The sequence below is a fragment of the Paramormyrops kingsleyae genome, chromosome 2, assembly GCF_048594095.1.
Source record: "Paramormyrops kingsleyae isolate MSU_618 chromosome 2, PKINGS_0.4, whole genome shotgun sequence".
In the NCBI taxonomy this organism is placed as follows: Eukaryota; Metazoa; Chordata; class Actinopteri; order Osteoglossiformes; family Mormyridae; genus Paramormyrops; species Paramormyrops kingsleyae.
Genome location: NC_132798.1, coordinates 9,324,837 through 9,348,858, shown reverse-complemented (window position 1 = coordinate 9,348,858; position 24,022 = coordinate 9,324,837). Strand labels below are relative to the sequence as shown.

General features: G+C 46.2%; 1 protein-coding gene and 1 long non-coding RNA gene across 2 annotated transcripts; one reads left to right on the top strand and one right to left on the bottom strand.

Annotated features, from left to right (window-relative positions):
- Window positions 1-25: 25 nt before the first annotated feature.
- On the bottom strand, window positions 26-2,845 carry LOC140581646 (uncharacterized). Its single transcript, XR_011984765.1, has 2 exons — window positions 2,052-2,845; window positions 26-1,181 (listed from the first exon to the last, which is right to left on the bottom strand). It is a non-coding gene; the product is annotated as an uncharacterized lncRNA (long non-coding RNA).
- An 18,267-nt stretch (window positions 2,846-21,112) lies between these two features.
- On the top strand, window positions 21,113-23,765 carry LOC111838359 (probable G-protein coupled receptor 21). Its single transcript, XM_023801238.2, has one exon. It carries the CDS (start codon window positions 21,797-21,799, stop codon window positions 22,838-22,840), a length of 1,044 nt encoding a protein of 347 aa, XP_023657006.1. The 5' UTR covers window positions 21,113-21,796; the 3' UTR covers window positions 22,841-23,765.
- The last annotated feature ends 257 nt before the right edge of the window (window positions 23,766-24,022 follow it).

The following is a 24,022-nucleotide window of genomic DNA, read 5'->3' as shown; positions in this document are numbered from 1 at the left end:
AGCAGAGAGACACACAGAAACTCGCTTGCCTGACAGAGCGCGCTCTTTATTATCGGTCATGGAAAGGAATACATCAGGCACCAAACGAGCACCTAATCTATTACATATAGGAAATACAAGGTTGTCAGGTGCCGAACTGTGGGATGCACACACGGTGGGAGATTTACATAAGCTAACTGCACACGAGGATCCGACCGGGTACACACAGGACTCGGGTAAACACACGAGCAACAATAAGGAAATGTAACCATTAACATTAATAATAACAATACAACAAGAGCTATTTACAACTGCACGCGGGGCATGCTGGCACATGCGCCCCGCCGGTGCTACACTGCCCCCTCCTCAGAGGTACAGGTTAGTGATGGGAAGTTCGGATCATTTTACCGACTCGGACCTTTGAGTCTCGTTCAGCAAAATGAACGAATCTTTTTTCGAGTCATTTCGTTCATTTTAGCAAAATATAATTAAAATGTTACCTGTTACCTCCCTAACACATCTACTGCTTACACAAATGTTGATCACACTACAAACAAGACAAAATTATAATGCTATAAGAAACAGAAAATATTAATTCACTGTTTACCTGGGTCTTTAGTCTATGATTCGCTCACCTCGCCTCTTATCTGACAAGTTTTCGGGTTTGAGTCGTTCGTTCATCACGTGACAGCCCAATTAGCTAACCAAGGCAGTCTGAGCCGGAAAAATAATTGATTAGCTCATCTCTCCAGTCTTCGGTTTTGAGTCTTTCGTTCATCACATCACAGCACCATAAGTTTAAAGCATGGATCTATATGAGGGCCATGTGTCTGCATGCCCAAAATGACTCCAAATCAGCCATAAAATTAGGACAGTAATCATGAGCTCCATTGTGCTGTGCAAGAGCACTTTTCTTCCTACATTTTCAAATCAAAACGTTGTACAGTGATGATGAAAGCATGATCAGGCCCGGAACGTTAAGCACAATGTGGGCACAGACAAGTCGGGGGGACAATCATGCTCAGGCATGGTACAAGGCAACCGGGCCAAGTGTGAGTACACCCTAACACTGACCATTTGCCAGGCTGAGCTCTACCTGCGAGGGTCCTGGAGCAGCTACTGGAAGACGTGATGCAACTCTACTCACCTCAGCCACCTGACAGACAACCTCAGTGCCTCAATACCTACACTGGAAGAGCAGCCTGCAAGGGAACAGCGGGCCATGAGATACAGACACCATCACGAAGGGTTACAGAGCCAAAGACTCCACTCACTCACAGAGACAGTCGCTTGTGATGGAACTCAGGGGTTCCTGGCGAAGCATTTGCGTTATTTGTGATTATAACATTATTAAGTGTTTCCCCTGTTTATGTTAAAGTTCAGTGGTCAGTTTAACAGATAAACCACACACAGTTCCTCAAACTGGTCAGATCCCACGCAATTTATTTGACTGGAATATACCTGCACTTAAGCAGGTTATGGCAAATTATAATCACTCTGACACACAATATCAAAAAGATCTGAAATATTTACAATGAATATGAGTCTAAATAATGTTAGGAAAGCCCAAAAACGCCCAGTTATGTTAATTTTCTGTTTTATTTGCATGGATTAGTTGAAAATAACAAAGGAAATATTAAATGCATATTTTACTTCCAATGTGTACCATTTATTTCTGTGAGCGCTACTAATGACTACAGCCTAGAAAAATTCTGGATTTCCATGACATTACTCTGTATTATTGTGTTTGGGGCCCTGTAGCCTAAGCTCCAGCTGGGGGCATCAATTGTTATGGAATAACTATAAATATAAAAATAATTGTGCAAGAAAAATTAGTCTGTCAGCTTGCTGGAAAACAGTTTGGCTACACATTAGTTCCCATCAAAGTATATGATGCTTCTGTAATCAGTTATGGCCAACAAGCAACATCTTATACATGATTTAAAGTGGTCAAAACAGCAAACTGGGATGTGTTGGTGCTGGGCGATACTGGTAATTTAATCAGTCTCAGTCAGTCTCATATCACACCAAATCCCATCAGATAAGTAGTTCAACAACGAACATAAATATACCTGAAGGCAGTGGGGCTTCTTTGGATAGTATAATGGCTTCTGTCCTACCTGAATGAACACAAAACAGTGATTGGTTTAATAAAAATTTCTGTTGTCGTGTCCCATTGTGCAGTAGTTAGCAGGGTGTTTTCACCGGTGGGCCCCTGGGTAACATCCTGGATGATCATTGCCGGGCGCACACACGCCCACACACACAAGCCAGTTTAGAGACGCAAATTTACCTAAGTACACCTCTTTCAATCTTGGGAGTAAAACAGAGGATCCAGAGAAAATTCATATAACACTAGGAGAACATGCAAACCTCACACACAGAGCAAAAGTGATCTTTGACTCCCAGCCCCCAAAGGTGTGATGTAACTCATGTGTCCTGAGCCTCTGTGCCGTCCAGACCCGAAAAATCACCCAACCATCAGTTTGTTTGTACTGGGCAGAGTCACCTGGGGCCCGTGCCAAGCAGCACAGGGCACAAGGCTGGGGTACATCCTGGGCAGGATGCTAGTCCATCACAGGTCATATACACACACACTTATACACTATGGGAAATTGTAGATGCACCAATTAGCCTAAACAATGTCTGCAGGAAAACATTCACGCATACACCGAGCAGCAGGGGCATTGCTAGAGATTGTGGGCCCCATGAAGGCATATCATATTGGGACCCCCAGTCCAGACCAATCCAGCTATTCTCCCAATTTTTTAGGCTGCCTGTCATTCTGGGGCCCTTGGAATCATCGCAACTTTCCCCCGCCATTACGGCACCCCTGCCAAGCAGTGATGAGATTCAAAGCCCCAAACATGACAGCTTACTTTCAAGTCAATATATATTTAAAAATGTTGAAGTTTAAATGACAGTGTGTTCATTTCAATTATATTATATTGGGATCAAAATGACCCCATATTAGTTTCATCATATTAACACAATTCATATTTAATTGAAGTTACTGAAAACTATCAGCATTAAAGGATGTCAAACAAGCTTTTAAGTAATAATGTGGGTAGTATTGGTAGGATAAGGGAAAACACAAACACGCACACACACACACAGGTATTTTGTTTCTAAACACACAGGTATTTTTTTTTTTTAAATAATGATTTAATATTATTTTTTAAACCAATCAGCATACCCTGTACTGGTATAAAAAATGAAATGACAGATGCCTTATATGGAGGGCCCTCAGAATTCCGGAACTTATATAGGAAGATTTTCCTATATAAGAAGCAATTGCACCTTCACATTTCATTCTTAGAGACTCTCTCAAAGGACGCACTGGTGAAAGAGAATATAAGCTATATCGTTTTCATAATTTCAGTATGGGTTTAAGTTGCACAAAGGTGCAGGGCCCTAAACAAAAAAATGTTCAGGGCCCAAAAAAGAAAGGCACTCTTCTCAGGTTCTGCAAGAAGCTGAGGAGGACTACGCCAAAAGATACAGACACGGCTACCATGACTGAAGGCGGCCATGAGATAGCCAGTGATTGCCGTGCTGGCAAACAAGATGATAATGTACAGCAGGAGAGCAGCCCACTTGACAAGGCTGGCTCAGACCTGTCAAAAGATGACGGACAGCAGGAGAGCAGCCCTCTGGACGAGGCTAGCTCAGACATAGAAAAGGATGACGGACAGCAGGAGAGCAGCCCAATTGACGAGGCTAGCTCAGACACGGAAAAGGATGACGGACAGCAGGAGAGCAGCCCAATTGACGAGGCTAGCTCAGACGTGGAAAAGGATGATGGACAGCAGGAGAGCAGCACACTTGACGAGGCTAGCTCAGACACGGAAAAGGATGACGGACAGCAGGAGAGTAGCCTTCTGGACGAGGCTGGCTCAGACGTGGAAAAAGATGATGGAGAGCAGGAGAGCAGCCCTTTGGACGAGGCTAGCTCAGACACGGAAAAGGATGACGGACAGCAGGAGAGCAGCCCACTTGACAAGGCTAGCTCAGACACGGAAAAGGATGATGGACAGCAGGAGAGCAGTCCTCTAGACGAGGCTAGCTCAGACGTGCAGAAAGACGACGGACAGCAGGAGAGCAGCCCACTTGACAAGGCTAGCTCAGACAAAGAAAAGGATGACGGACAGCAGGAGAGCAGCCCTCTGGACGAGGCTGGCTCAGACGTGCAGAAAGATGACGGACAGCAGGAGAGCAGCCCACTTTACAAGGCTAGCTCAGACACGGAAAAGGATGATGGACAGCAGGAGAGCAGCCCTCTGGACGAGGCTAGCTCAGACGTGGAGAAAGATGACGGACAGCAGGAGAGCAGTCCTCTAGACGAGGCTAGCTCAGACGTGCAGAAAGACGACGGACAGCAGGAGAGCAGCCCACTTGACAAGGCTAGCTCAGACAAAGAAAAGGATGATGGACAGCAGGAGAGCAGCCCACTTGACAAGGCTAGCTCAGAAAAAGAAAAGGATGACGGACAGCAGGAGAGCAGCCCTCTGAACGAGGCTGGCTCAGACGTGGAAAAGATAGACAGACAGCAGCTTCAACGCAGAGGCAGGAGCACCCAGTTAGACAGGGCAGGGGCACCCAGGCTGAGGTCTAAACGGGACCGGAGACAAATAAAATCACAAAGTGATTTGGGGAAGGCTCCCGAGAAGAAGAAAAGGCAATTTAACAAAAGACGACCTTTCCCAAACGGCACAAAGTCGGCACAGTCCAGCCATGAAAGATCTGTAAACTGGACCTGGAGAGGGAGGTGAAGGACAGGTCAGCCAATGTAGCAGCCTCATGTATGTTTATAATATAAGTGCCATGAAAACAAAAATAAAGTGTACTGCTGACTTACATGCTGAGTGGTCGGTGAGTTTTATTCCTCCTATTATTATTTACTTTAGCCCAAACATACAGGTCAGACTTTCAGATATGCCGCCTTAAAAAAAAAAAACATAATCACTAAAATTATTGTATTGCACATATAACACAAAACTCAGTTTGCTAGAGATATTCTGATTATGGGGATTCAAATTTTATTACGGATGTTGATACAGAGGTTTCCACTACAAATGCGCAGAGATGGGTGCTGAGGTCAAACAGGCCTTTGCATCGATTTTGTCTGAAGGTAAGATTCCCACCAAGTTACACACTGACAAAATGAGACGTTTCTGCGGCCTCGGGTGGACCGAGGCATCGCGGGAGCAGAGAGACACACAGAAACTCGCTTGCCTGACAGAGCGCGCTCTTTATTATCGGTCATGGAAAGGAATACATCAGGAACCAAACGAGCACCGAATCTATTACATACAGTATACTGTATATGCATCAATCAATTTTCTGTAACCGCTTGTCCTCTTCCGGGTCGTGGGGGGTCTGGAGCCTGTCCCACAGGCTATGGGCACAAGGCAGGCAACAACCCAGGATTGGGTGCCAACCCACCGCAGGGCACAGTCACACACCATTCACACCTATGGGCAATTTGGCGATTTCTATTAACCTCACCACAGTTTTGGACTGTAGGGGCAAGCTGGAGTCCCCAGAGGAAACCCCATGATGATACAGGGAGAATATGCCATGGTACAGACTCGAACCCTGGTCTGAGAACTGTGAGGCCACCGTACCACCCCAAACTACCTTATGAAATTAAAAATGCTGGTAAAGTATCTAATTAATACAGTGTGGGCAGCGTAATTTTTCTTTAACACTGTGTCCCATGCATATGTATCATAAACTGCCTTACGATCGGCTACTAAATTTGCACTAAACTGCCGGCTTAGGAACCTTTCAACCATTTAATACTGTTATTTAATGAACAATGTTACTATGGAAAAATCTATTTATACGCAATACCTAAGAGTTGTATAATGAAAAGTAGGAAACACCAGCTTTGGACTAAAGAATTCAGAGAGTATAATACGGGAAATGAATGCACTACGCAATGAAATTCTCACGCAGAACAAATACGGGCTTTCCAGTATATTGTCTCCAGCAGGTGGTGCTGTTACTCAGTCAAGCGTATTTTATGGCTGATAAAGGGTTGATATAGACCAGGGGTCTCCAACTCCGATCCTGGAGAGCTACCGTCCAGTAGGTTTTCTATCATTCCCGGCTTCTGATGAGCCATACCTGTTCTCAGGTAAATACCGGGAACAGGTGTGGCTCATTAGAAGCCAAGTATGATAGAAAACCTACTGGATAGTAGCTCTCCAAGACCAGAGTTGGAGACCCCTGATATAGACTGTCCCAGTGTATTCGGTAAAAGAGGCAGTGCACTATACAAGAAGCCTGAACTGACTGTTACCCAAGGGAGGTATGAGGCCAGCTCCTACGCTAGCATTGCCAGTATTGATGCTTTAAGTCAGATATGCGAAAAGGATAGTTTATTACCACTAGATTCAGACTTGTACCTGTGCAGACCCGTGTGTGTGTGGAGTTTGCGTGTTCACGTCATGGGGTTTTCTCTGGTTTCCCCCCACAGTCCAAAAACATGCTAAGATTGCGGTTCTCAAATTGTGTGCTGGTGTGTGTGATGTGGTGTGTGATGTGGTGTGTGATGTGGTGTGTGATGTGGTGTGTGATGTGGTGCGACGGGTTGCCGCCCTGTCCTGGGTCACTGAAGGCGGTGAATTTCATCAGTGTCGTGAGAGTAATGATTGCTGCCTCAGATAATTGCTGCGATTAAATTAATGTTTATTCAATTTGCCTTCAAGAAGATAATTAAATAAGTTTTAGTTGTGTTTTCTAGATGCCCGACACCCCATCGAGTCATTCCCCATCCATGATCTGGAAAATATTTTCTTTTTTTTTGTTTGTTTTTCCTCTGATATCCCGTCAGGGGTGTTCCCATGCCTCGTACCCTGTGCCACCCGCTATCAGCTTGTTAGACAATGGACGCTTGAATTCTCACTGGGGCAGCCAAATCACATGGTTATGTTTTCCACTCTCATCCCCCCCTTCCCCACTACTAAAACCAATTTTCATGATAATTCATGATTATTTTTTAAAAATTATGTTCAAGCTTTCAAGAACGGATACAGTTATGATCTTCTGGACACCGAGACTCTGCTACCACCTTGTGGGTGAACAGCACACTGCGTAGACCTGGTGCTAGAAGCTAGATGATACTTTTCAAGCATTTTACAATATTGTTGATTGCAACGCAGGTCCTTAAATATCATCACCATGCAGTGATACCAGACGCCCATTGTTTTACATTGTTATAAATCTACTATGACGTTGTGTTTTTTTTTTTGTTGTTCACATCCTGGCTTTTATGAAAAGGAACTATTGCATCTTACAATATCTCAATATTTTCATTATAAAATTGTTTCGTTTTTCTAGCCCGACCCGGGATCTGAGTCAACGACCTTCTTGCTACAAATCTCTGGCCATCACAGTGGATCCTCAGCTCATCGTAGCTTTTGCATCTGAGATTGTTACCATAGTGACCTGTCCTCCGACAGCCGAGGCTGGAGCTACAGCCATCACCCAAAAGCTACACAGAATGCATTCAGGCCGCTGCCAAATCCCGCGTCCTTTTATAAAGGCTCCTCTGTGGAAAGCCTTCATTATTTCTTAATGGTTTAATTGAGCTCAGATTGAGTTAATTCACCAAACGAGAGATAGCAGCACCACACACTAAAGCAGCAGGAACATCCTTCCTCTTCTTATTCACTGGGTGGGTTTGCTGGAGGCAAAGCAAGGAACTAATTAACCCTTTAGAAATTACAGAATGAGCTTGTATAGCTACTTTAAATCTAGTTAGTATATGTGTACTTATGTTCTTTATCTATTCTATTTCCACTTTAAATATGTTTTTACTTTATCTTCTTTGCTTTTAATGTTTTTTGTAGCAATAAATTCTGCCCCCCCAAGTTGTATTGGGTCTAGCAGAGTGGGTTGAGCCGGTACATTTTGTCGACAAGACCCCCTGAATCTGACAGGGAATCCATGCCCCCGCTTTTATGTGAAGCACTTTCAATTTCATTGTGTATGAACATATGACCCTTGCTTTGCCTGGTCTGTGTATGTGTGTGTGTGCGTGTGTCTGTGTGTTTACGTGGTGCGGATCTGTGTATGTCTGTGTATATGTGAGTGCGGATCTGTGGGTCTGTATGTATCTGTATGTGTGTGTACGTGTGTGCAGATCTGTCTGTGTGTTTCTGTGAGTGCGGATATGCGTGTGTCTTTGTGTATAGTGTGTGTGGATTCGTGTCTGTGTTTGTAGCTTGTGCGTATCTGTGTGTGGTGCCTTGACAGGTTTATAACATCCACCTCAGCCCCTCATACATCATTATATGCAAACATTGGAGTGTGTGTATATGTATGTATACTGTACGTGTGCGGATTTGTGTCTGCCTGTGTGTGTGTGTGTGTGAGGTGCTTTAATCAGCAGATAAAGTTGCATTTCAGGCTCAGTGGTCTTTGTTAAGTTAATTATTTAATTTAAATAATTTGCAATATATTATCAGCATTTTAGTGTAGAATCCCAGGCGCTCACACTAAAAAGGACTCCACCCAGATCTTTGCTTCTCATATATATAATCTAAAATGAAAAGCAAAGGTAGGTGAATCATACCAAATGCTATGACTATTGTGCAACCCAGAAACGTAATGACATCCAAGCACATGTTTCAGTGTGTACATGTCAGTGCCTTTATGCTTTTACATTGAGTGCATGGAGTGATAAGCAGATGTTCAGCTACAATTCAAGCCCCGCATGGGTGAGTTGCATACAGCCGCTACAGAGATAATTGAATTCAGCACTTAGATGTCGTTCCCCATGTACGTTCCATGCTGGACAGAGCTGGATAAAAATCGGGCCAGAGGGTCACTTCTTAGACCTGAGTTTGGCAGCCCTTCTTTCATTTACCAGTCTGCACTCCCTGCTCCCCCTCATTCATAAAGAGCCGTTTTCAGGACCAGCAGCACTTCCCTGGTTTGGCAAATCAATCATAACGCGAGCGTGGCTGACGAGGGGGGGGGAGGGACGGCGGTATTAACTCAAGCACACGAGCGCTGCTAATGTGCTCCAAGAAACAGCTACTCTTCTTCTTTCGCTCTCAGCACTGTGCTGGATTCACTCGCCCAGAGGAAATATCATTAATCAATCTTATTATGCCTGACATGCAGCACAGCGGGGAAGCGACCGCCTTAGAGATGGAGAACGGGATCCAGGTTTTATAACCGACAGGGGCAGCCAGTGCTTAGAACCTCATCCACACATGGATGGGAAGATGGTCATACCTGTACACATTTACGTCATTTAAATGGCAGAGATTGGAACCAACAACCTTCTGATCATAGGCACAGCATAAAACATGGCTCATTTACAAAGGGCATCTACCCATTAGGTGCTAAAGGGGGCTGACTGTGACACTCTGCTGTGCCACAATTCTCTGTCATAGGATTATATCGAAAAAAAAGTTTGCTTGTTACCTTATACTTTGTATTAACCTGTACTCTATTACACATTTTGGTACATTCATCTTTCACTGCAGTTTATCTATAATCTTTGCTTAAGGGCAGCTCTTAGTGCCTTCGCACAAATTAGAATAACGATTAATAAATGGTTTATGTCCAATGAAACACAATGTACTGTATTTCTTAATCTCTTGCTGACTGTAGGCAAAGCTTTCAGGGGTAGTGACGTGCATATTCTGGATGTTAGTCACCATTCTGGATGTTGTGAGTTTTAACTTTACCTTTTGATGTCTTATTCCCCACTATGTCACATTTAATCGTACAAAATTTCCCCGTGCTCATCCTGCAGAAATCCTCAAGGAAAAGATCAAACTGAAGGTCTGTCATAAATAAAGAAAGCCAGGTTTCTTTTTTCATAGACATTTTTACTGGTGTAAACCAAGGGTTCCGGACCCCTGCGACCCAGAAATAGACAAACGCTATAGAAAACAAACAAATTAATGTAGAAATACATCAGGGATAAGACCACAGAGATAACTATAGTACATAAAGCTCTCAAAAAAATTAAGAGACCGCTCTATATTTTTTGAAAATCTGCATTTTTAAATCCGGGTTTAATCATGGTTCTGCTGGCAGAAGGCCACACTGAGCGGCAGGTTGCTTCTAGGTTCAAAATTTCTACGACAGCAGTGCACAACAACAAGGTGAAGCAGGAAACACTGGGAATGACCAGGAATCAGTCAGGTAAAGGGCGGAAGCAACTTTCTAAATCTAGAGATGACTGTTAACTTATCCATCAATTTCTCATGAATTGGAGGATGACATCAAGTGACCTTCAAATGGAATGGGAAACATTAAGTGCAGGTGTGAAGTGCACTGCTAGGGCAGTTCATATCAGGCTCCTAGAAGCAGGACTGAAGACCCACAAAGCAAGGAAGAAGCCCTTCATCAGTGAGAAGCAGGGATGAGCCAGGCTGGAGTTTGCAAAAAAGGTAAATATTATTCACACCCATAAACTGAGAAATGAGTTAAACTAATAATTTTGCCGTGATCTCTTAATTTTTCCCAGAGCGGCATAATATCGCCGTATCGAACTCGCCTGAACCTTGAGCCTACGTGTCAAGACTGGAAGTTTAACATCTCATGACTCCTGCCAAGTGGCACCGTTTTTGTGCGTTTATATGAATATTGTCAGTCAGTGTTTTCCTGCCGTAGATAGAATGACAAGATGGGTGAAACGTAGTAATATCAGAGACCTACACCTAGAGCTATTTATGCCTACATTCTCTCCCCAGGTTACGATGGGGTTACATTCCGACACACCTATCATAAGCCGAAAATATCATAAAGCCAAAAATGCATTGTTTTACAGTGCACATAACCCAACAAACAGCACAGCCCAGCCTAGCCTACCTTAAACATGCTTAGAACACTTACATTAGCCTACAGTTGGGCAAAATCATTAACACAAAGCCTATTTTATAGTCAAGGGTTGAATATCTCATGTCAGTTATTGAATAATATATTGAAAATGAAAAACATTTACCCATCGTAAAGTCAAAATATCGTAACACAGACAATCGTAACTCAGGGAAGTCTTTATATTTGTCTGACTGTAGGGCATACGGCAGTGTTATGAAGGAGAATCGGGGAAGCGAGGTTGTCTTTGATTACTCTTCCCACCTCCCTGCTCATTCCGTGAAATGTTTATTATACCTGTTTTTTTTGTCCTCCATTGAGCTAAACGCAGCCACAGAATCATGATCAAATTCACTGCACACTCAAGATTTTTCATATTCTGTTTTGGTTTCTCTTCATAACCCCCCCCCCCAAAAAAAACAGCAGTTTGCTTTCTGTCTGGGTTTGTTGTGCTCTGTCTATCCCATTAACCCCAAAAATTACACTTTTTGCCAAATAAAGACTTTGCTTCCTGGCCTGTCCTGTGTCACATGGCCCTGTCAGGCCATTCCAACTCAGTTGACATCTTTGGATCTAATTAATCAAACTCTATATTCATATTACAGCCCAGTAAATTTCCGCCACATTTTCATTGTAATCTGCAGCCTTTGAGAAAAAAACTTATTCAGCTGAGTTCTCTTTTTTCATTTACAAGCATGTTAGCCACGCACACACTCACTCACACACACACACACGCACACAGACACACACATACACACAGTAGTTCTCTGATGTTTGTTTGCTTAAACCAGCTCCGTCAATTGTAAAAAAAGAAAATATAGCCCCAAATTTAAATCTTGATCACAATTGAGTTATTCCTGAGAAACATTTTGGGCTATTATAAGCTTATATCTGGGCTGGGAGTCGTGGGAACCTCCGATGCCTGCCGCCGGCTTCTTTGGTCTGTTTGCCCCCTGAGTTTCAGGATAACCCCCCCCCCCCCGCTTCATTTAAAGCTGACACAGAAGGCCTTATGAGCAGAGAGGCTACAGGCCATGCTGTAAAAAAAGGCAGGTGTGTACGTGTCAGTGTGTCTGTCTGTGTGTCTATCACATACAGGCGGAGGCCTTGATCAGCACACGTGTCTCCCTGACCTTTCGTCTAAAGCATACTGAGATACTCCCTTCCGCTGAAAAGCCTACGGTCCCCTTCACCTTATATGGAAGAGTAGCGAACATACAGACATTCTCTGTGTCCTGCTTTCCCTCGTCAGGGTCTGGCTGGGACTGTATTCTCGGGACGCCTTGTGGACTCGGAACGCGGCGGCTTATGTTGGTGTCCAGATCACCTGTGAGCTGCCATATCTCCAGCTCCGCTGGCAGGGCGAGTCCGGCCTGCCTTGCCCTTCCCTACCCTTGTTGTTCCTCTTTGGGCGTGCTCTCCGGGGCCTGTAGATTAGTACCTACTCTTTGGATAGTTCTCTCTTGCCTGTAGCCCTGTACTTATGACCTACTTGCCCATACTCGCACATAAACAAAAATACACACTCCGGCACAACAAATCATTCATCCTGAATATATTCTCTCTTAACTAAAAGTACTGTAACTGGCGAGTAAAGCGAGGATGTTTAAATCCTGAGACCTGTGTTATTAAATTCACATTTCAGTTACTGTTGCACTTATTACTATCTTCATTGTTCTTAATCAGAACCTTGAGATGAATGGGAAAAAAAAGCCTTGGAATTTAATTAAAACCATTCTAAGAATAGCTCATCGCTTCCAGCCACCTCTGGCTCCGCTTCCTACATGCTGGGGGTTTCCACGTTCCTATGCTCTCTGCTGCCTCTGTCTCTTTTGATAGTATGGTGCTCGGCTTATGGGAACATCCGTGCGTGATTGTGTGACAAAAGGTGTTCCGGGTCGTTATAGCTATCGGCTAAATGTGTCTGAGAGTGCAGGTGAGGCAGTCATCACACCTGCGGCGCTGCTTAGTCACACATTGTCTCTCCAAAACAAAAACATGTGATTCACCGAAGAGCATCATCTGGAAATAAAGGAATCGGAGGGCAAAAATTGCTCATACGTGCTCGTTTTATTCTGAAAATGCGCCCACTGCCATTGCTTTCGTCATATATAGTGCAGCCTCATTAAAAACCACCGTCATTTTGTTTTGCAATGCAGGACAACTGTCGCTTTATGTCCATTCCACATAATCTTTGCTGTATTGTCATGCTAAAATGCAACTATGATACCTACTTAAAAACACAATGTTAAAATCTTGCCAGTACAGTACGTATTTATGTTAACATTTGATTTGCAGAACAGGTCTGGTAACATGCTCAAAGTTCAAAGCACGTGGCGGATTCAAACGCCCTTGGTTCTGCTCCCCGGCCCTTTTCCATGACCTTAAGAAAAATGCTGGTCCAGGGAAAGCCATTAAAGTTGCAACAGTTGCGTGACAACATGGGAATCTGGCATAAAGCAAATATGCAGCTTAATTTTGCATTGCGGGGCGTGCTTTGCATGGTTCTGTTTGGGTCTGGCTCAGAGGCTTGGCTATTTGTAAAACTTTATGTACCGTAAATGAGATTCCCATCGTATGCGACTCTGGGTGCCATCATCGGCCAGGTCACACGAAAGGCACTGATTCTGAGCAAAAGACAGAAAACAGACCGAAGTGGTTTTTGGGCAAACCGTCCAGCATCTCTGTGAGCTTCACCTGTAGCCTACAGACCACATGCAATTTACATGAATGTCACATATGCTAGTTGGCAAAATTGTTGAAACACCTACCATTCTTGGCACTGCGTTTATAAACTGGAACTAGTTTAAATGGCACTAGTGTAAATAATGAAATCCCGGACCCAATAAATAAATTATTCTTCTACACTAACTGAAAATATATTGGCCACAATCACCCAAAACGAGTAAGGAGCTTTACAAAAGCTGTGTCTGTAACTGAAGTAAAACAGGCACATTTTCAAAATGTTAATAAAGACATAAAGACTAAAACTGAATGGCTGCTCTTTTCTTATGAAGTGGTCAGGCGCCCCCCAGCCCAGATACTGGAATAGTGGAGGATCTGCAGAGATATGATGGTTCAGAGGGTGAATGTCCTGCCCCCCCTTATTGTGGTCAGGGGGGGGCGGGGGGGGGGGGGGTAAAGGGGAGAAGTTGGCCTGTTATGTGCGTCTGTTCGTCCATGTAAAACAATATGGGGGCGAAGTGGCAGAACCTCGGAAGCAATTTCCTGAGAATCGGTGCCGCCCCACCCTGTCAGCCCGGAGGACGGGGAGCCGAGCGTGACCCGGTGACAGCTCGCAGCCCAGAGAGGTCGCCGGGCCGGTTTGTGTGATCCCTCTTCTGGATCCCTCGCCTGTCAGAGCTCAGCACTGACAGCCAAGCACTCTCGCTCCCTGCCAGCCCTTTCCCAGAATGCCGAAATGTGGTTTATATCATTGAGAACAGGATTGTGAAATATCTGATGGCATTTTTTTTTGTTGGGAAATGGGGTAGATAAAGATATGAGCTCCCCAGTCCCAGTCCCGGTCCATTCTTACACGCTGATTACAGTGTTTCGTGACACATACTCAAATAAGATACCCTGATGGGCACCAAGCCTCTTACTGTTGCTTATTGGAATGCTCTGTGAAGTACAGTCAGTCAGCCATTTCTGTCATACAAGCTGCGGAAGGAACAACAGGGTTTCAGACAGATTTGCTGGCCTGTGTGGTTGGAGATGTGACAGCTGCAGCTTTGCATCAAGGAAAGATGCCGCCAGAGTTTTTCTAGGGCCTTGGAGGCCTTCAAAGATGTCAGATACAGCTTTGCTGCCCACCTGACACACGTATGGAGCATCTCCGAGGGGCCGATGGTCACAGATGTTGACCAGCAGGTTTCCAGTAGGCCAGCAGGAGGTACCATTGGCAGCAAGGTCACAGATCTCTGACTCCGCCCCTAGGCCACGTCCAGAATGATGCAAGCACTGGGAAACATCCTGTCAGGAGTTTTACTGTCTTATTTTAGAATTTAGAATTCTAGAAATTAGAATTTTAAAACTCATTATTACCAGTTCTGTTCTTACAATTAAATTTTACATATTTTGTCCAAAGCAACATACAAGTAAGGCAAGTAGCACATTACAAACATACATGCTGTCAAAGAGTCAACTAACATTGTAGGAACCTAATCAGACTATTCAGGGGCCACTAAATCCAATATAGGGGCAGTTAAAGGACAATCAGGTTAGTAGAGGAATTCATGGAACAGATGGGTGTTAAAGGGGTAGTTTTGGAGTTTGGTAGAAAGAAAACAGTTCCTATGTGAGAGAACTCACTACAAGGTCTGTGGATTATCTTGTGCAACCAGGTCATGATTTCTGGTGAGACATTACTGTTGATTCAGCAGGTCATTCCACCACCAGAACTTACCTCAGTAAGGAACATACACTGATTATAGCACACCACTACACAACAAACCATCTCAGGGATGAGAACCCACGTATGGCCGTGTGGTGGGTGATACCTTTGCACCACACTAGTCCAAATGGAACAGTGGGAGTTTCTTCTGGTGGCTGGAGTGCCAATCCTGCCACCAACCCCAAAATCTTCCCTGTATGTTTGAGGATCTGTTTGCAGGACTAGATGTTGATTAACCTCATACCCAGAACAAAGCAATTGTAGGTTAAGGGCCTAACAGAGTAGCATCACTCCTGGCATTCATGGGATTCAAACCAGCAACCTTCTGGTTGTTGGCACAGATCCCTAGCCTCAGAGCCACCCCTCCATGCTACCTGGGAGAGACCTCAGGCCACTTGTCACCTTGTTCTGGATAAGCCGTCAGAAAATCAATGTATGGGTGGATTTAATAGCAGGTAAGTGCTCTACTAGTCTTCCAAACCAACCAAAAACCCACTGTTTATGATACTGTCCATGCTGAGAAAGGTTCAGGTCTTGACTAAGAAAAGATGACTCTTCATTCAGAATGGTTTGGTGGACCACATGCTACCATCTTTGGACCATATTTGAACCATACTGTTGCTATTCAGCACTCACTGTTCAGTTGTTACAGCACCACAGACCCCTCAGAGAGCTGTGTACAAGGAGAGACCCACCTGCCTATGCTGGTGGTCCAGGGGAGGTCTGCACGGGTCGGAGTTTTTAAAGTCATATAAACCAGTCTATGCATGAGACTGGTTTATTCACTTAACAATATGTCTAAGGTGTTTTTTTTTTTTTTTGGCGGAAGGGTACCATGGCAACAGCCGTGTTGTAAAATCCACATCCTAGGGTCCCAGGTGGCTACAAGACGAAACCCCACCCCACCCCAAACCTCCCACCCGCTCTGTCTAAATAAACTCATCCTGCCACCACTCGGCTATGGGGGTGGGGGTGCTTAGGAAGGGTCTCCTGACGGTACAAAACAATTCCGCTCTCAAACCCCTTGACGACTCACTGCAGACACATGAGAGCAGTGTTCCCCATTCCAGTCCCCAGGGACTCGCATGCAGTCCTTGTTTTTGCTCCTTCCCTGGAGCTGCGAGGGAGCAAAAATGTGGACTGACTTTGGGTCCTCGAGGACCAGATTAGAAAACACTACACTGGAGGTCTAAGCCAGTGGCCTGAAGCTCAGAAGCGCTCCCCTCCATGTCACTGTCTGGTGTCTCCCTCCATACCTGAACATCAAATGGGCATTTATATGGTTTCATAAAGAAATGCATAGTAAGCAGACAGACATAATTATTAACTACTGCCTTTGAGAAGGTTGTAGAGAATTGTGCCAAACATTATCATGTTCAAAATCAATACTGCAATAATATTAGGTAGCTTACAAGCTGTATACCTTTATACATTATGCAGAAAAATAAGCGTTTAATTTTGATGTCACCTTCTTGTGTTTATGGAGGGATTTAGGCATTACGGTTTAAGACCTCCAGGGTTGGGGGTCTGAGTGTCACCGCTGCTGTCACTGCGTGTCTGGGGTTTGCCAGTTCTCCCAGTCCTCTCCCACAGCCCCCCCCCCCCCCAGTCCAAAGACTTGCAGCTAGACTAGCTGGTGTCTCCAGATTAGCCATAGAGTATGATTATGTATGTCCACGCGCCCCATGACGGACTGGTGTCCTGTCCAGGTGTGAACCAGCTGCGTGTCTGGGACTAGGGTCCAGCCCCCCCCCCCCCAACTCCCCCGCCCTCAGTGGAGGTTCAGAGGGTAAATGTGGGTTACGATGCTGTGCTTGAGATCAGAAGGTCACTAGTTCAAATTCCATGGTCTATAGAGTGATTTCCCCGTTGGACCCTCAAGCAAGGCCCTTAGCCCCCCCGAATGTTTTCATTCCAAGCCCCACTGCTTTCAACCTGCCACATTCATTATTAGCCTATTAAGGACCATATAAGCCTGATTAAGGTAGGGTTGGAATGAAAACATTCTGGCAGGGGGGGTGGGGGGGCGGCAGGAACCGGATTGAGAAGCACTACTTTAGATAAAAGCATCTGCTACATAGTAATTGTCATTCATTCAAAGATGGAGAATAATAAGATGCTGCCTGTATCTATGAATAGCATATGTGGAAATGCAGTGTTTTGTGAAACTGCTTTTAATGTCTCTGCTGTTATTCTCTCAGTGGCTGTTCTGAGGGGCGTCCATTCTGGCAGGTAATTCATTTGCACGTCTATAAATGCACCATTTCTTTTCAAGTACATAAAATGCACCAGTGGACGGGATGAGTTATCCTCTCACCCAAAAAGGAGGGGTTTACACAAAGACGCCATAGAGTGTGAGGTTTGGGGGGGGTCACCATTCAGAAATTCGCAGGGGGGGGGGGGGGGGGAATCAGGAAATTCCAGCGAATGTGTTTGCAAACCGTTTTTCTATGAAACCATTTGTCACGCTTGTTTTGCGATCCCTCACAGTTTCAAATATTGAAGAGCGCCCCCCCCCCCCAACCCCAGCATTGTCCTAGACTCAAAGCTCTCGAGTTGTGACATCATTTTAGTGGAGATCCAGGCTCCTCTGCTAGCTGTGGCTGTGTCACTTGGGAGGGAATCTCCAGCGCTATGTTGCAGCGGGGGGCCGAGATAAGGCCGCCGGGGATATTTCTGGTATTGCAGACGTCTGGCTTCATGCAATCCGGCTTATCAGGAGCCTGACACCTTCATATCGGAATCCACAGTCCTGCCTTATTCAAGGGAGCCAGCTGAGCAGAGACCGGAATGGGAAAGATGAAAGAGACAGAACTCCATCTGTACCACTGCAGAAGGGACTGAGTATCGTTGCCCTGGTGGCCAGGAGTTACACAATTTCCAGGCATTAAAGAAGTAAAAATATTTCCCTGTAGAATATCTTTCCCCCTCCATTGAGCATCACTGTCAAAGGCTTCTGCAGGAATTTCTGTTAAAGCTGAAGGGCTTCGACCGTAAATGTGGAATGGCCAACCCGCACGGACGTGCCGTAATGAGTCCCCTGAGGCTTAACGGAGAGCGGTAACGTTCTGCCTGCGCCGCTATCGCCGTGGGAGGATGGTCAGCACTCCGCCATGGGTGGCTGCCGTAGCATCACATTGCGGGAACCTGCTCTTTCAAAGGGGCTCGGCGTACGACACTGTGGTCGTCGTCAAGGGAACGACAGAGCTCTACCTGTGGTCAACTGCCTGCCAATACCTTTGCGTAGCTGCACTATTATTTACGATAATATGGTTTGTTCGCTGCACCAGGACTCCAGAAAAACTTTATTGGCGCGACATTCAGAACACTAAACATGACTGCTGAAAAGCAGTCATGTGACTATTGAAGGTAATTATGTTTCATAGTAATCACCCTGCTGTTCCCCCTGTAGCTGCACTTCAGCTGGAGAACTGGCAACCCGAAGCAGCGTCTGTTGTCTTATACCTCAAAAGCTGAAGACACTGTTATTCATTTTTCTTTTTTGGGGTTGGTGCTGGGGGTGGGGAGGAGGATGGGGGATGTTTGAAAGGAAACTCTGCAGGCGTCTCTTTGTGCTGAGACAGAAACAGCAGGGATCCAGCTCCCTCGCGATCCTCAGCGCCGAGCCGCTCAGACCATCCCTACCGCGGCCAACTGCAGTGATCCTCTGAGCTTCAGTCCCCATTCCCACCAATTATTCTATCCGTGTTTCTCTTCCCACCTGAATTCAGTTTAACATGATTTAACCAGCATGGAGTACACTGTCAGAAAAAAGGGAACCAATCTGTACCTTTGCTTCTCACTGGGGCTGCACCCTCAAGGGTCAGCCAACTGTACCCTAGCTGTAGGTAATTGTACCTTTTAAGGTACAGAAATGGGCTATGATAAACATTTTTGTACCATTGGGGGTAAATTAATACTGTTTGTACCTTGGGGATGTTCCTCAGAGTCCATTTCTGTACCTTAAATTAGACTAAAAGGTACAATTACCTACGACTAGGGTACAACTGGCAGACCCTTGAAGGTACAGCCCCAGTGACAAGCAAAGGTAGAAATTGGTACTGTTCTTTCTGACAGTGTTGGACCAGCTGATCGACTTTAGTAGTGGGACTAACTAATGGACCATTGTACTTTCGGTGAGGTTATGAGAGAGTTGGGCCATCCGTCGTGCTTTTGGTATATTTTTTCTGTCTGGAGCAACAAAGACTTCCTCCTATAAGCTTCACGTGTACAGTTAGCACAGTGTGAATACTGTTCAGGGATAGAGGTAATGGGGGTATAGGATAAGAGATTCCCTGCTGCCGTGTTTATCTAGGGATTTGCAGGTTTCTATGGTAACAGGGGGCCAGCACCTTCACTTGCAGGTCAGCCCATGCGGGGCTCATACCTCCAGCAGATGTGCCGCTGTCGACCCCTGACCAGAAATAAACACAGTCTGAGGGGAGGTGCAGCCCGGACCGGGAAACCCCCCACACACACACACACGTACTGGGTGTCAAAGAAAAACAAACCACTCCCACAATGCTTTGCTTGTCCATCCATGCCAGGCCCAAATCATAACCACTAAAAACGGTTAGTATAAGCAGATGCATTTTAATTATATTATGATCAGAAGGTTAATTCTCAGACCTCCATGTTAAATGAAAATGGTACAACAGAGTGGTGGCAGTTTTAGACCATTTAAACTTGGGGGGGGGAGGACAGACTGGGGCCAGTTGTTCTGTTAGGGGGGGCAAATACATTTGACCTTAATGTCCTCCAAGTATTATTTACACTAGATTGACTGCAGTAAGAAGCAAAAGACAATTTTGAAAACCGTTAAGTTATTTATGTAATGCTTTGCAGTCACATTTTACAGTTTTTACAAATATGTGACTCACTCGGATTTCTCCTTTAGACTGTCGTGCTTCCTCAAGCTTGAATATTTTTATTCAGCTGTTAACCTCACTTTTCACCAGTTGAAGTGACTTGACCACCCGGCGTCCCGCCATTAAGAGTAGCCCACATACATAAATGTGAATAATAATAATAATACATTTATTTCAAACCCAGGTAGCATATGTATGTGGGGACATGCATGTTGTCACAGGGGCATCGCCCCCCCTAGAAGCACCCCTGGTGACAGTATAGTAGCCAGGATGTTGACAGGACCGGTCCAGATGGACTCAGGCCCGACCCAGAGCCCCATGGGAGGTATGGAACCTGGAAACCCCCCCATTCCCATTGTCTCCATGACAGACAAACAGGCAGATTCAATAAAGACCCAGCTGGGTGCTGGTAGTGTGACCCTCCTCCTCAGCGATGACTGGGAGATGTCAAGAAGCACCCAGTGGGTGCTGGTGGGGGGGGGGTCTGTGTGGCCCTGTGTGTGTGTTAGAGTGTGATCGAACCCCCCCCCGCATTAGAGTAGGCATGTACTAATGCTTGATTGCTTTCCTCTCGCCGTGATGTGAAGAACCATTGAGACCACCTCCAGTGCGGGACCTGAAACGGCCGTGACCCGTGGCAGGTGGGGCCCGCATCTTCCGCCTTGGCCCGAGAAGCCCTGCGCTGGTGGCTGGGCTCGGCATTCATGAGGACGGCTCACGAATACTGATGAGGAGCAGGTGCAGGAGGAGAAGCGGGGAGGTGCATGCCTGAGCCCACAGATGGACACATAACACCCACAAACACATGTAGACACACTCACCAGCGGAGAAACTAGAGTCTACAAGGTACGTTTCACTTATACAGATACCCTGTACCTAATAAAGAATTTGAAATCAGTTGCTACATTCCCCTTCAGCCCGGACTAGTAGGGTGTATGGTGGGAGGGGAATGTGGTCGTTACTCGAGTCACTCATTGGCTGGAGAGGAGGAGGGGAGGAGCTTCCACCATTGGTGCTGCAGCAGGCAAACAGAGAGCAAGAGAGAGAGAGAGAGGGCAAGCAGGAGACACGCTACATCAGGGACACAGTGTTGTGAGAGACATTTGAGCTGCTGGCTGCATCTATAACACAGAGCCTGTGGGATCGCGGCGGCTTTTTACCCCCGACAGACTGTGGCCTCTGCTCCGAAACGCCAACTTCTTCATATGGCCATTTACTCTGACAGTGCTGGGGCGCTGTTGTTGTGGAGAACAGGGTGTGTGTTTGCGTTTTGCCCGCTTAAGTTTGTGCTATGGGATCTCTGGCCCCGGCTCATTCCTCCGGATTGGAGTGTAGGTGCGACGTCGTCCGGCAGTTCTTCTTAAAGGGGGCCCCCTCGCCGACCCTCCAGAACTGACTACTGAAGAAACGGTTGGGAGAACTTGGAGGCAAACATCTGTCCTCATCTTTCCTCCGCCTTTTTCACCAGCTCGGGGCAGGAAGGCATCTCTTACTTCTCCTTAAGGAGTTTTTTCCCCAGGCCTCCAGCATGGAAGGCTGCCCAAGGCACTACTGCACCGGCCTCTAATAGAGCAGAGGCTGGCTCATCAAGAGAGGGGGAGCTGGGGCAATAAATAGAAGAGCTTTTTGGAGGACGGGGGAAGCAGACGGAGAGGGACGGGCAGTGTGGTTTTGCAGCCATGCAGAACTGACAACGTGTCCAAAAATGAACTCCTCCTCTGCTGTTAACCAGAGCGACCCCTGTTTCTGCCTCCTGGGCGTGGGATACCTCCCGAACCTCAACACCTGTGTGCTGGAGTTGGCCGTCATCCTCTTCCTCACCGTGCTCATCATCGCCGGCAACCTGGTGGTCATCTTCGTCTTCCACTGCGCGCCCCTCCTCAACCACCACACCACCAGCTGCTTCATCCAGACCATGGCCTACGCGGACCTGCTGGTGGGCGTCAGCTGTGTGGTGCCCTCGCTGTCGCTGCTGCACTACCTGGGCAGCCAGAATGAGGAGATCACCTGCAAGATATTCGGCTACCTGGTTTCAGTGCTGAAGAGCGTTTCCATGGCGTCGTTGGCCTGCATCAGCGTGGACCGCTACGTCGCCATCACCCGGCCGCTGTCCTACACCACGCTGGTCACGCCGTGCCGGCTGCGCGGCTGCATCGCAGTTGTCTGGCTTTACTCCGGCCTCGTCTTCCTGCCCTCCTTCTTCGGCTGGGGCAAGCCCGGTTACCACGGCGACATCTTCCGGTGGTGCGCCGAGTCATGGCAGACCAACTCGCACTACACTTCCTCCATAGTGGCGCTGCTGTACGCGCCAGCCTCCATCACCGTCTGCTTCACCTATGGCAACATCTTCCGGATCTGCCAGCAGCACACGCGTGACATGGCGGAGAGGCGTCTGCGCTTCGGTCCGCAGGACTGCGGCGCCGGTGACGGCCAGCCATGCCCGGACCGGCGCTACGCTATGGTGCTCTTCCGCATCACCAGCGTCTTCTACATCCTGTGGCTGCCCTACATCCTGTACTTCCTGTTGGAAAGCTCCGGGATCTACCGCAACCCGGTGGTCTCCTTCCTCACCACCTGGCTGGCCATCAGCAACAGCTTCTGCAACTGCCTCATCTACAGCCTCTCCAACAGCGTCTTCCGCCGGGGCCTGTGCCGACTGTCGGCGGTGCTGTGTGCCCCGTGTGCACGGCATGTGGAGAGTAAAAAGCCCCCGGTCTCCTGCGCCATACGTGCTACCTGCCACGCTTAGGACTGACTGGCAACCCCCCCCCCCCCTCCGCTGGCAACATGCTCAGCCCCTCGCCTTTCCTGTCTGTGATCTACAGAGGGTGTCCTGTGAGCTAAGGCAGATTGCTGCGTGAGTTTCGGCAGCCGGCTCGGCTCTTTGCTCACAGCTCTGTGCGAGATGAGGTCAGGTGACTGAAAGGAGAAGAATAAGGAAACTGTTTGTGCCTCTCATGTTGAGAGCATCCTCTGAGAAGCGCCGGGAAAAAAAACAATGTCATTTCCCAGACGAAGACTCGATTTACAGCCTACTGATGCAAATGTGATCTGTGACTTTTTTTTTTTTATAGCATAATTGTATATCAGTGTTTTTTTATGTTTTTGTTGTGATACTTTCAGGGTGCTGCTTTATGAAGTAAAAGCACAAAAAAAGCTATCGTGCTATAATTTGTATCTTGCAAGCATCTTTCCGTGATGGCAGATACACTCGGTCACACAAGACGTGCGAGACATGACATCCCATCTTCCGGTGCCGATGTTGTGATAGCTGAGCTTCACGCTTCGTGAGGGAGAGTGCAAGGCTGTGAACGTGAACTCCTAGGAGTGGCGGGGTTAAGGATGTTCACTCATTTTCTTATCACTCCCTTTTTGTGAGCCAACGTCTTCTTGGTGGGCTAGTTGTTGTATTGCTGTGTTTCAGAATAAAAGGCCATTAATCTCTGTCAGTTTTAAGCGGCGGAGCTGAACTCATTTCGGTTGATACTGTGCATGAAGAATTAGCACAAGTTAGTACAAAACAATCAGGCCGAGACGTTTGTTCATTCCTGATATGTTTATTGTATTAAAGTTATTAAAAACCCCAGAGCTTGAAGAGGCTGAACACTTAATGAAATGAAAACAGAACTATAATAATCTTGTATTTGGGCAATAAATCGCTTGCTTTACTTACATGTATGCCTGTTTAAGACAAGCCCTCTTATTTTTACAAAATGTTTCCTCGTTTAAAATTATAACTAGATTTAGATTTTATTGCTGCTTTTTGAGGTAATTTGCTTATATTAAGCAACCTCTCCTTAATTTAAACATATTTGGTCTTTTTTAAATAGTTTTTTTATGGTACATACTCTGGCTCACTCTGGCCGCTACACACTGAAATAGATCAAGGGTAACATGAGAACCACGTGATCTTAATTTTTTTTAACAATTT

What these genes read in the sequence shown, in the direction of transcription:
- LOC111838359 (XM_023801238.2), top strand. Translation starts at nt 21,797, where the DNA reads ATGAACTCCTCCTCTGCTGTTAACCAGAGCGACCCCTGTTTCTGCCTC.